This window comes from Mycteria americana, chromosome 18, assembly GCF_035582795.1.
Source record: "Mycteria americana isolate JAX WOST 10 ecotype Jacksonville Zoo and Gardens chromosome 18, USCA_MyAme_1.0, whole genome shotgun sequence".
Classification (NCBI taxonomy): domain Eukaryota; kingdom Metazoa; phylum Chordata; class Aves; order Ciconiiformes; family Ciconiidae; genus Mycteria; species Mycteria americana.
In genome coordinates this window covers 6,756,639-6,769,964 of record NC_134382.1, presented here as the reverse complement: position 1 = coordinate 6,769,964, position 13,326 = coordinate 6,756,639, and the positions used below count along the sequence as shown (strand labels likewise).

Sequence of the window (13,326 nt, the reverse complement as noted above, 5' to 3'; positions counted from 1 at the left end):
CAACCTGCAGCCCACTGCACAGGAATCAACCTGAATTTGACTCCCACAACACCGCAGGGAGGTTCTTACTGAGTTCAATACCATGTATCTCTGGGGGATGAATGAGCTCCAACTGGCTCATGCTACAGAGCAGGGATATGGGGTTATTAAAGGATTAAGACAGGGACTGTTGCTCTTGGGCAACACTAGGGAGTGAAGCGAGCTAAACAGCTCAAAGACTAGAATGCCACTGGAACAAATGGGTATCAATTGGCTGTGAATAAGGATCAGCCAGATGGATGACTCCTAACCTCAAGAATAAGGCTTTGGAAGGACGCATCAGCAACAGTTGAGTTCTAGGTTTGATTTGAAGGAGAGAGTCTCATGAGCAGGGTGGGGGTGAGATTATAGCGATATGCATTTCCAGTTTAGCGGTCCTTTGAAGCACACAAAGGAAGGACAACAGCTGACAGGATAAATGCCATTATCAGCCCATCTAACAAAGTACCTCAGAACAACTGACGCTCTCTCCACTCCAGAGCACCAAAGGCCTGGCATCACTCATGCTGGACCCTCAAATACATGAATGACAGCTCCTCAGAGGAATACAGTGCACTCCTTGCACACGACTGACCAAAACCCAGCCCAAGGGCTGGCTTGTGTCCCCTGAGATGTGTCAGTCAGGACATCAGGGACATACATCACCTTATGACACAGGTTACTTGATCACAGGAACTGAGCTGGGCTGAGGATGTTGCCCTTTCCCTGTGACAAATACCATGAATGAGTGATTTGCCTTGGCAATGGCTATGCCATGAAGCAGAATGGTCCTGCTAATTACTCACAGTGAGAACACTCTCAAGACACAATGGCTTATTTGGAAACTCCTGCTGTGGGAAGTTTGCAGAAGGTCTGAATGAAGATCAGTATCAAACGATGAATTGATATAATTGTTCTCCTGCTGAACAGATCCTGAAAAATGTCTGGGCCAGGCCAAACACTGAGCTGGGTCACAGCTCACTGCTGGAGATTTCTTTCTTCTCTGCCTGCCCGCCTGGGACAGTGTGGAAATCCTCAAGCTGTTCTTTGTCATCCTGAATCTCCACCTTGTTCCTCTTGGCCATGATCCTGTTGATTTCCATGAAGGTTTTGTTCTTCGTCTCAGGAACAATAAAGAAGATGTAAACTATAGTGGCGAGGCAGATGGCACAGAAGATGAGGAAGCTGTAGGGCCCCAGTCCAGCCTAGGGCAAGGAAAGACGACAGAGCAGGGATCAGAGGAATACTCCAGTTGTGTACATTACATGCTTTGGACATGCTGAACCCTGCTGTAGCTATAAAAAAAGCAGCCACAGTGATGTGCACGTATTTTAAGTTGAACAACTAGAATCTAGAACCACCCCTAACTTCTGTCTTCTCATACCACCACCATGAATTTATTGGAAATCACCATGGATTTAATGGAAAAGGAGGGTGAGAGTCTGACATAAATCAAACTAAACTCACCAGCTCCCTTTGCACAGGCTAAAACCATCAACTGTAGCAATTTATGGGTCACTCCTGCTGGGGATCAGTTTGAACTGGTGACCTAGAGATCAAAAGCTAAAAATTGGCTAAAATGGAAGATGGGGAATTTGCGATCTGTTCCATGCTCCTGAATTCAGCATCAGACATTCACCTAGAAAAATAACCACTTTCTTTTAAAGCATATGCAACGGACAGATGTGATAAAAAATGCTGATTAACATCAGTTTCTTGCCCTTAATATATAATCCTGCATACAGGTACTGGGAACCAACTTTGGCATTTACAGCTCTCAGGATTAAAAAGGCTCTCTAAGAACACAGGGGTGAAGACGCTAATTTTAAGCTGAAGTTTTGCCCTGTCGAGTGATCGCATCTTACCTCCATGTAGAGGAACACAAGCCCCACCGTGAAGTTGCACAGCCAGTGCACAGACCCACCCACCATGAACGCTGCCGGCCGGGATGACTGCAGGAACATCTCGGTGATCATCACAAAGGGAATTGGACCTGGAAGGTAGTTGCATATGTGGAAATCCCAAAGGCAATTCCCCCACTCTGAATTCCTAGATTACACCGTTGATTTCAGTGGCAGGCAATGGTTTCTAAAGCACTAGTGTTTAGAAACACCCAATAAATCAAATAAGGGATTAAATAAAAAAAAAACCGGGGCAACTAAATGACTTTCCTAAGCTCACACGCAGCAATCAACCTCTTCTCTCCTATGGCTGCACCTTAGCCATGAACCCATCTCCCGCACAAATTGTAAAATAAGGTTGATAAACACGAGCTGTCTCTCCAGAGAGCACCCTATGGGCAGCAACTAAGCAAGTGATTGCTTCTTAAAAAAAGAACAAACAGAGAAACATGCCAACACATGCAGGTGTTGGAAAAATGACTCATGGAACGAGCTCTCAGGCCCGTGCCCCGGACTGCCGCCCCGTGGCACAGTTAAGCAGAAACAGACCATGTTAACGGGGTCAGGCCACAGGTCCAGCTGGCCTGGTGGGCTCCCTCCAGCAATCTCCCTGCCCCGGCGCTTGAATCTGCCTGATGGCATAAACTGAAAAGGAAAGGTTATACGTAATTCCATCTGCCAGTGAAACCTCTACAGGAGTTTCAAAACCGTATCGCTGCATCCAGCAAGGGTCTGGCAGGGCTTTCCAAGCTAAACAGACAACTCTACCATGCTAAGAAGCTAGTCAGGACAAAGCCTTTCCAATATCCACATCCATCTGCACATCTCCTTTCTGCAAAGTGATGTGCAGGGCCACGCGTATAATTTGAGTTGCTTCGGATTTGATTTGTTGCTTATAGATGCAAGCACGCAACATCTCTGCCCAGTTGGTAGGGCTCGCTATCTCAGTGTAGTTTTGCTCCAGGTCTTACTGGGGGAATCTCGGGCACAAGCACAATTGTGCTTTTGCTTTTCCTCTTGAAAGCCAGATGCTCCCCTGCCTCACCGACACAGCCAGCTAATCACTGGAACATAAGCCTGGCTGACAATCAACAAGGTGCATGGCCACCCAGAGAAGAAATTTTATCTCCTTGGCTTAGCTCCACAAAGCTTTTGATTTGAAATTCAGCATAACACTTGGCTTTACCCAGCTTGTGAAGGAGGCTAGACTAAACGGTGCATACTTACTGGCTCCAATAGCGTGTCCGACGATGTAAACAATGACACACACTATGCTGAGGTAAGACATCCATGAGACAGTGGTCTGTGAAGAATTTAATCACAGGTTAGATGTGGTTCCTATCTGAACATCCCCAACACATTCAAGGCACCATTTGTAGTAAGATTTGAAGGCATTCTAAAGCCAGTGTCACCCTCCATACTTAGCCACAAAAATCATAGCCTGGGTATGATCCTTGCTTCCAACAAATGGATGTAACAGGTAGTATGAACATGACACACTGGAAGGAGTATTCAGACAAGCAGGATCATAGCTTTTCCTGGGTTTACTTTAGGTAGATATACAAGTACAAAGACCTTTCATACTGTCCCCTCCCGCCCAGGGTGTAGAAGTAACTTCAAAATATACCAGTGGCCTGTTCCCTGGAAGGTCCAGAAATGCACGGGTAGGATCACCTGAGCCATTCATCTACAGACCTGGAGATTGAGGGCCAAAGTTAACACTGCACAGGAGACACAGCACAATCCAAAGCCAGCAAGGAGAAGGATTCTCCTCCCCAGGGATTCCACGATGAAAACCTGAAAGAGACAGAAGAGGGTGAGAGACCAGACACCTGGGCACAGCACTTCTTATTCCAGAAACATTTATTAAGGTAATCTGATTTCTACCATCTACGGATAGACTGTGGGCATGAAGCCACCCAGGAACTGCAAAAAGCTGGATGCGTCAATACCACTGAGAGAACAGGCAGGCCATTCTTCAGTACCCAGTCCCAGCGAGAACTGCATGGAAACCCTGCACGGTAACACTGGACAGCAAAAGGAGGGCATATCAGCCTGGAGACCCGAGACTGAAAGCTTCCGAGGCATGTGAGAAATCAGCACGATCAATCACTTTAACATAGCTGCCTTCGCCCAAGGGACACTGCAGGGCATCTGTTGTGCCAAGCAGCTCGCAGTATGTGTCAGTAACAATCTAATTTAAACAGTGACAGACAGGGGAGACTGGACAAGCTAGAACTCCAAGAGCCCTAACAGAAACTTACAGCAAGCAAAGTCATGACGACATTGATGGCACCTATCGACACAGTGACATATTGAACGTTGTTCTTGTCCACACCTGCCGACTGGAAGATTCTGTCTGCGTAGTAGAAGACCTGGAGCAAAACCACAGCTGTGTTTGTATGTGGCCAAAGGCAGAACACAGGAATCCCATTTTGGCTGCTTTTACATCCTGGAACTGGCGCACAGAAGCCCAAGAACTGAATTCTTTCGTTTCTGGAGACATTGCGCCACAACGTGATGCAGAACCAGTGTCCCTGATGAAGGGGTACTCCTGTGTCCTAGGTTCTAGCTCCTGTGTCAGCACTGCCCCACATCATCCACTCTGCAGTCCCATCCCTTTATTACTGACCCCACTGGCCTTGCCCACATGCCTTCCCACTCACCGCATTAACCCCAGAGAGCTGCTGGCCCATCATCATGACAATGATAGAGATGAGCTGCCATCGCAGTCCTCTGAAGGTGCATAGGCTGAGTACAGAGAAATGTCCTTCTTCCTTTTCTGATGAGTCTTCTTGGCGCATTTCTTCCATCTCATCATCCACATCATCCCAGCCTCGCAGCTTCTGCAGAGCTAGTTGGGAGAGGAAGGTGAGTTATGGACCCCAGAGAACAGGTCTACAGTGAGCTCTCCTTCTTTCAATTCAAGTCAGAACAATATGGGCAACCGTGCTTCCATGGTGGGAAGTCAGAGATTCACATATGCAGAGAAAAGAGCAATGTTGCAGGAATTCCATCCACCAGCAACATGCCAATGAAGAATTTCACACTAGCTTGCTTCACTGTTGGTTGCTGTCAGTCATGACCCACAGTCAGATCTATCCCATTCCACCTCCCCTTTCATTAAAGGATGATGCTCTACCTTGTCGTGCTTGCTCTTCATTGCCCTTTTGTATCAGCAGATATCTGGGACTCTCAGGGAAAAAGGGCAATATAAGAAGCTGAATTAGTGATGGGATCCCAGTGAGCCCCAGCAGCACGGGCCAGCCTGCAACAAGCAAGACAAGATGACAACTGTGAGAAGTCTTTCCCCAATGGAGCCCACAGAAAAGTCCCGAGCTAGGGCTTTACCTTCAGCATTCCCAAGGATGCTGTGGAGACCAAGGATCTGAGCTACAAGGATCCCAAGAGTGATGAAGAGCTGGGGTACTACCCCAATAGCACCTCTCAGATTTTTGGGGGACATTTCTCCAAGGAACATGGGAACCACATTGGAGGCCAGACCTAGTAGTTAGAGAACAAAGTTAGACAAGCAGCTGACGTCAGCACACTCACCATCTTCAGCTTACTTACCTTTTTCCCCACGTGAGACCAAAGTGATCCCTGCTGGACCAGAGGACACATGGAAACCTCACACTCAAACCCTTCTGCTCCAGCTGAAGATTTAATGTCATCTTCTGGCCAGTGGATAAGCTGTGTATGCTTTCCTCGCTCTTCAGTGGAACATGGGACAAAAACCATGTGGCACTGGTTCCCTCGGTAGGTGGACAGGTACAAAATCCATCACTGCATCTGGTGCCCAGGAATCTAGCTTCCTCCAGAAGCCGTTAGAGAAAGAAGTTTGTCCCACTACCTCTCTGTTCATAAGAAATGCTGTCTCTTCACCAAGGTTGTCAATATTATACTCACATATCTTAAACGTAAGACAGAAATCATCTCTGTGGCTGAGCTGCAGAGGCATTCCCATGCTGCAGTTAATTCAAGGAGCCTGGATTGTTTCACCCATTTCAACTGAAATACAGTAGGGAACCAACCACGTGTGCACGATGGGCCTTGGGAGTGCAACCTGCCCACGTTCTGGTGCTTTGAGGGTCCAACTTATTAACTGCTCAGCAGCAGAGCATTTTAGGAGTCCGAGAAGGCTAATGGTAGCCTGTCTTGCCTACAGAGCTGGCAGATGATTTGGGGGCTCTCAGTGTTCATCTTCCTAAAAGTAGCTTTCTCCCAGCAGAGTCTACCAAGTACTTCAACACAATACATGCAAAGAAAAATTGTGTGCTACTTCAGGTTTGGAAACAAACTCAAAGTATAGGGGAGGAATTTCTACTTCCTCTAAAACAAGAAAATAAATCAGTATCCAAACAAGCTGATGTGAGGGTGGAAGGATGTGAATTCTTGCTGGCTTTTAAAAATCCACTACTCTTAATTGCTCAGTAATGCTTCGCAGAGAGCTTTGCTGGTTTAAGCTCTCTTACAGGTAGCAGGCTGGAAGAGGCATTTCTACTCTAATAGGACACTAAAGACACAGGTTATTTTGAGGAACATTGCATGGTTACCCACAGTAACCCCAGAGAGCTGCCAGCTCCCATGCTTCTGCTGTAAATCCTGGCATGCAAAACCCAAACTCCTGGAGTCAAGTGACCACATGAGACTCTTATCTTACATTTCTAAAGTTCCTAGCCTTCAGGAGCTTGGAGTTACAAAGATGATCAAGCTGTTATGTGAAAGCCAAAAGGCATGGAAACAAGTATTAAAGCAACTAGAAAACATTATGAAACTCATCTCGTGAGGTGTACTAAGTTCACACTATAACCAGCCTTTTAATTGCCCAGATTAAAACATGCTAGCAGCGACTCCTGGACTACCGCGTTCGACAGTGGCTTTCTAACTGTTCAGACCTACGCTGATCAAGCCCTGTCACAAGCTGATCAGGGGCCCTGCATGCAACAGGGCTGTCAACAGTGCTACCGGCACCGGAGCTGCCCTTCTGCAAGGACGAGTGACGCCTGGATCCTACCAGAGCCTGAAGCCGGCTGCCCTGGCTCAGCAGCTTCCCTCCCCAGACACCGTGTCCACAGCTCAAGTGAGCTCAAGCTGCGAAGGGCAAGTCAGGACAGCCAGTCCAGATTCTTTTGTCACTTATAAGTAACTGGAAGGAGGGATCACACTTAACAGGTCCCTTAGTATTTATTCAGAGAACCAATGCTAAGGGCAGCTGCCAGGCTTAGGAGAGTCAAAAGCCAAAACAAAACCATTGGACTAGATAAATTTCCTGCCTTAGCTCACCAATTGCAATTGCTGCACATTACAGATCAAGTTGTCTTCCCATGTCAGTGTTCTCGCGTTTTACCTTTACAGGATATCCCAACTCGCTAGTAAGCCATGGAGCATGTCAGTCTCGCCAGCCCAAAGCCAATTAATCGAGCCTAAATACTGTTAGGACCCTTATCAACCTGACCGTGCATACACTCGGTACAGTACTGCACGGGGTACCCAGCCATTCTGGGTTTCTGTTCGTTCCATATTACTGTAGCTCTAATACAGCCGCTTATACCAGCAACTCACATACACCCTTCTCCTCGGCTTCCCGCTATCTTTGCAGTAAATCCAGCGGCTCCGAACCCTTCGCTCTCCTTTTTAACATTTCTTTTCTCCTGCAGGAAGAACAGTCGGTTCCAGGACTGTGTTATTGGATCTGGCATTGTCTCCAATGACTTTGACTTAGAAGGATATTCTGTTTCTGATTATGTTAAAAAGCAAAAAAAGAGGCAAAAAAATAAAGCTAGGCTATCTGCTTTAAGATGTCTGGGAGAACAAATTATCATCATCATATCTCCAACAGCATACCCAATCATGCTGTTGGAGCTCCAGTGCCTAGCAGATGCTTATTACAGAGGATAGCTGCACCTACAGACACACATCTCCTCTGTACATCTTAAAGTCCAGTCCCACTGCCGTTGTTTGCTAGAGATCTTTAGTACTTCTGCAACATGCAGATGACAACTGTTACTCAAGCAAGTACAGCACTGTTATGCAGATGTATGGCTCAAATGTGCTACCTGTGAAACCATCTGTTGCGAGAATAAAAAACCTTTACGTAGCCAAGAATAAATTTATTGCTTTCGCTTTACCATCCAACCTCTCACTTACCAGCATATATTCCCATGATAACACGTGAAAGGATGATTACTTCAAAGGTTTTTGCTAGCTCTGAGGTTCCCATAAGGATTGCAGCAGCAATAGAGAAGAGGTTGTTTATCAGCAAAGTGCCCTTTCTGCAAAAAGTAATACAGAAGGAAACAGATTCAGTTTATTTTTTCTAAGGCCCCCAGAGCAGATAGATCCCCTCTGTGTTATACTGTCCTGTGCTGGTTTTGGCTGGGATAGAGTTGATTTTCTTCCTAGTAGCTAGTATGGGGCTATATTTTGGATTTGTGCTGGAAGCAGTGTTGATAACCAGGGATGGTTTAGTTGTTGCTAAGTGATGTTTGCACTGGTCAAGGACTTTTCTGCTCTGCCAGGTGCACAAGGAGCTGGGAGGGGGCACAGCCAGGACAGCTGACCCCAACTGCCCAAAGGGCTATTCCATACCATAGGGCGTCATGCTCAGTATATAAAGCTGGGGAAGAAGAAGGAAGGGGGGGACGTTCGGAGCGATGGCGTTTGTCTTCCCAAGTCCCCGTTACACGTGCTGGAGCCCTGCTTTCCTGGAGATGGCTGAGCCCCTGCCTGCCCATGGGAAGGAGTGAAGGAATTCCTTGCTTTGCTTCGCTTGCGTGCGCGGCTTTTGCTTTCCCTATTGAACTGTCTTTATCTCAACCCATGAGTTTTCTCACTTTTACTCTTCCGATTCTCTCCCCCATCCCACCGGGGGGGGAGCGAGCGAGCGGCTGTGTGGGGCTGAGTTGCCGGCTGGGGTTAAACCACGACATGTCCAAAACTCAGATGAATCACCTTCCCAAAGACGAGTCAAAGAGAAAATGGCGATTGTCCCATTTCTCCTGAAGGGAATGAAGGCTTCAAGAAAGAACTGAAGTTTCTCAGGAAACCCGCGCAGCAGAAGCTGGGCCTGATCTCGGATCCCAGCCCAGGGCTTTCATCATTGCTCTCTACCTGGCTCAGTGCCCAGCATACAGCCGGGCCTTGGCCATAGTGAAACCATATAAATTCTTCTACATGTGGGAGACAACACGTATTGCTGAGTCCAGCAACTAATCACCGGCCCATCTGCCTTACAATCAAGGTGTGCGTGACACAGTCATGCTCCTGATGGGCTTGGCAAGCCGGAGTGACCGGTGAGGCAAGTCTTATCTGAACTGTTGATGAAGGATGTTAAACACCACTGTCACATACCGGCCACAATTGTTGACCAGAGGCCACACCATGAGGGACCCAAACAAGCCACCCAGAGGGTACATGGACACAGTAAGAGACCAGAGCAGTGTCTGGAAGCCACTGTCCATGGGCACTCCACTCCTGTTGAAGTAGGTTTGGTTGTAAAAGTCTTGCATGTACTGGAATGAAACACAGAGCATGTTTAGCACAGTACGTAAAATTTTCATGCTGTAAAAGTTAATTAACAACAAATGCCATAAAGCTTTACACAAATGTCTTGATAAAAAACAGAATGGCTGAGTTGCAAAATGAATGCAAGAGAGGGATGATGGAAAAGCCTGGACTAGATAACTGTTACTACAAGTTATCCTGCCTTATGGGATTTGCCTGGTTTCCAGAAGGGAAGGCATTCCTCGTGCCCTGCCTCCCCTCGGCACAAAGTCCGAACAGCAGCGTTACACACCGTAACGGCCCCCTTCCCTTTCCTGGGGAACCGCTTCTCACCAGGTGCCCGGTGATTCAAAGCACGGAGAAGTACAAGCATCTGCCCACAAACACCCATAACCTGCTGTTACGCTCCCGCCTTGTTTTGTTTGTAAACCTACTCCTAGGTCATGGTCCACTCCACGGTCCAACCTACCGGGGCTGGAGAATTGATCACAGACACGTTGTAGCCATACTGGAAAGAAGACCCAAATGCAGATATCAGTGCTACCAGCGCAAGCAAAAGCGTCATTTTCTGCAGCGGGGAAAGAAAACACACAAACACCGCCTTAGAAGCAGGTTTGGCTTTTAGGTATAAATGAAATTCAGTAAAAATAAAGAAATACCCTAAGACTTGCCTCCTGTGATTTTCACTTCATGTTGCTGTATAAAGAAAGCCCAATGGGTTGTTTTCATTATAACTCATTTTGTTCTGCTTGATTTGCACATAGTCGTTACAGTAATTCATTCTACTCTTTCCTGGTATTGATGGATCATTTGGATGATGAATAATTTTTAAGTTATCATTCTCAAAATACCACCCCGCAGCGAAAAAAGTTGTATGCAATTATTCTTTTTCCAATATGCAAATTGGTTAGTGAAATAACACAGGATATTGGCAGAGGAAAGCTTTAAAAAGAAGAGATTTTGTATGAAGTGGCAAAATCCCTTTCCTGTTCATTTGTTCTGCTTCCACACGCTGGCTTGTTCTGCCTCCCACGTTTCAGGATCAAGCTGTTTATGGATCTAATCCGATTGCCGCTGGAGCCAATTAGAATTTATCCAAGTAGCTCAGCGAGGGCTTGGTTGTCGGGTGTAAGAGCAGCGCTTCGCAGTTAAACAGAAGGGTGAAATTGCCACCTGCAGTAGGATCAAACACCAACCATGTTTGTGGGTACATAGTCCTCAGGGTTACAAGCAACTCGCTTTTCGCAACAATTTAGTTGCTTATTCAGTCCTCAGGCTGGCCCTACTGCGTTGACTGAGCTTGCTTTTTTTTATAGCTCATTAATATACCTCATTGCTGCTACATCAATAAAGTAATTTGTCATTCAGACGTATAATTTTCTGTCACCAGTCTTCATGTCTGCAAGGTTTTATGTCCCAACACCCAACTCGGGTCCCACATGAAGGATCTGTCATTTCCCTAATTGAACATGTGTCCAAAGAGCTGCTTTGGAACACATGTCCCTGTGTTCCTCAGAAGCTCTAGCAGCTCACCTCCAGAGACCTGCAGAGTTTACGGCACTGTAGGAGATCAAAATTCAAGTCAATCTCAGAGTAAAGATCAGGAGGAAGCCGAGGCTTCCAGCTACATTTTCTAGGGGTAGACTGTTGACATTCTCTCATTGGTGACGAAAGGCAGGCTGCCTTGCTCTCATTAAACAAATCCCAGGAGCTCAAAAGAGCCACTGGTGTTAATTATTCACATTCAGCATTTTTAGGAAAACCTCTGGCATACACGAGCATTGCACTGTGCAAGATTCCACAGAAATGCTGCTGTGAAAGGCAGCCCCCATCCAGAAGCATCTACAGCCTAAAACTGATTAGAAAGTAGGAAAGAAAACTCACACACAGAAGAGGAAAGTCACACAGAAGTTACACGGTAGGTCAGCTGCAGACAGAGAGAAAATCACGAGACTCGGTGCAATACTACGCTGCAGACGGACGTAAACTGGGTTCAAGAACATATGCATCTCCGCTCTGCCTGTGAGATCAGTTGTGGATATGTTAGCCCAAAAGATCTTGGTCTTCTCCTTCCTCTCCAAGTACCTGCAGATCTCAAATAGCTTGCTCTGTATCTCTGTGGGAGGCTCAAGTTGGAAGCATAGAGTCCAGCATACTTACCCCCTTTGAACCTTCACTGTAGTCAGAGCTCTCCTGCTTCTCTCCTTTCAACTTCATTTTGGTGTTTCAATCGCAGATGCCGAGTATGGGCTTTTATAGCCAAAACAGACAACGCAGGGGATGGAAACGCCCTACACAGAAAATCCCCCTCTGACTTTTCAGAAAGCATCCAATCACCGACAAGCTCTATCAGCCGAAGTAAGTGGTTGTTGTCTGATCACTCCCTTACTCTGCACGACTCCCTCGTGTCTTCTCTTTCTTTTCCTTGCTCAAGTCTGTCGCCGCTAGGTCAGATGTTCTTTGGCCAGATCCTGGCTCAAAACACAGAGGTGCTGCCTAGCTCCAGGGGAACAGGTTCATCTGTCCAACTAGAAGGGGCAGATATCGCAAGAGCTGCTACAGGAGCTGGTTTCCCCCAGCTATATCTACATGGACAAGATGAGTCTATAGCCATAGAGCTGCTGCAGCTCCTGGGCAGCTGTGGACGGCACAGCTGGAGAGGCTGCCTGGCAACTGCTGCATTCCGGGGAAAATGGGGCATTCTGTGGGAGCAGCCTTGGCAACAGAGAGGGTGTTTGCCAGGGGCCACAGCGGTAAAACGGAACTGTACTAACCCTCCTCCTGCAGCCACAAATTGCATACCTGCCCTTGGGATGAAATGCTGCTCATCGTCCTACCTTGCACAGACCAACTCGCTCAGGGCACTTCTGCAGTTCGCAGAGAACAGGCTCATCCTCTCAGATTTGTGTTTTTGACAGCGCACAGAACACGCTGTTTTTCCACCAAAGCACGTTAGTTCCTTTCCCTCTACCTGCAAGGTATACCACGTGTTGCTGGCTTAGTATTAACCTCCTACGCTATGAGACTGCTTTGAATAGTACAGGACTTGGTTAATAGTCAACCACAATTTCTAGAGTTTATCAGTGAAATGCAAAGTTCACAGATACCTCCAGCAGCTGGAGAAACTGGAGCCAAACCTTGTTGTTATTGGTCCATCTATCTTTAACAGCCAGCTTAAAAAAAAAAAAAAAAAGCATCCTCTTGAGCAACAGGAGTTGTTCATGTGCCTTGCATGCATTCTTTGGTTGCAGCCTCCCTTCCTCCAGGTGAAAGCATCCTGCTCTTAAAGTAGGAATGGGGACAGAGCCCTGTTGCTTTCAGGGTAGTGGAGCTTAGGCTCTAGACTTCTTGTCAGTTGTCTTTCATTGCATTAGTTATAAGTTAACATCCTCAAGGATGCTGTTTGCTAGGATATCTTGACAGTGGATCACACCTCAAGAACACTCCTGTCTCTTTCAGGAACTACTGCTTCAGTCCCACCTATCGCTTGGTGTCTTAACTGAAGAGAGATGCAAACCAGAATCTTCATTTCACCCATAACTCATCTTTCTCTACCTTTCTCTGCATTCCCATTGACAGAATGTACCAGAGAATGTAGCTAGCTGGCACTAACCAAGACACTGAGCTAGCTCAGCTTTTCCCATGCTGCCTTCAAACATTGCTCAAAGCACCCCAAAACAAACGGGACAGGTCATAGCTCACTCAGCAGCTAGTTTAGTTCTCACTTCCACAGATCTTTGGCCAGAAGAGAGAAAATGGAAAGGGAGCCATTCTGCCCCAGGGGTGGGGAAGTTGCAAGGAGGACAAACTTCTTTTGTGAAATCCCTGTTCTTTAAAGGCAGTCTAATTCTTCTGGGAGCTCTTAGCAGAATGACAGCCACTTTGATGCTCAGTAATAATA

At 46.8% G+C, this 13,326-nt stretch overlaps 1 protein-coding gene across 1 annotated transcript; it reads right to left on the bottom strand.

The window, feature by feature from the left end:
- Nucleotides 1-282: 282 nt before the first annotated feature.
- On the bottom strand, nucleotides 283-11,642 carry LOC142418475 (solute carrier family 2, facilitated glucose transporter member 5-like). The gene is made up of 13 exons (XM_075520340.1): nucleotides 11,586-11,642; nucleotides 11,341-11,352; nucleotides 9,895-9,993; nucleotides 9,273-9,433; nucleotides 8,070-8,194; nucleotides 5,271-5,423; nucleotides 5,062-5,187; nucleotides 4,586-4,773; nucleotides 4,184-4,294; nucleotides 3,615-3,716; nucleotides 3,147-3,222; nucleotides 1,884-2,011; nucleotides 283-1,223 (listed from the first exon to the last, which is right to left on the bottom strand). The coding sequence occupies exons 1-13, from the start codon at nucleotides 11,640-11,642 to the stop codon at nucleotides 990-992; spliced, it is 1,572 nt and encodes a 523-aa protein (XP_075376455.1). The 3' UTR covers nucleotides 283-989.
- Between the last annotated feature and the right edge of the window lie 1,684 nt (nucleotides 11,643-13,326).

What these genes read in the sequence shown, in the direction of transcription:
- LOC142418475 (XM_075520340.1), bottom strand. Translation starts at nt 11,642, where the DNA reads ATGAAGTTGAAAGGAGAGAAGCAGGAGAGCTCTGACTACAGTGAAGGT. An exon ending in TGAAGAGCAAGCACGACAAG is followed by an intron (nt 4,774 to 5,061) that starts GTAGAGCATCAT and finishes TCTCCCAACTAG; the next exon opens with CTCTGCAGAAGCTGCGAGGC. An exon ending in CTTTGGCCCTCAATCTCCAG is followed by an intron (nt 3,223 to 3,614) that starts GTCTGTAGATGA and finishes AATTCTTCACAG; the next exon opens with ACCACTGTCTCATGGATGTC.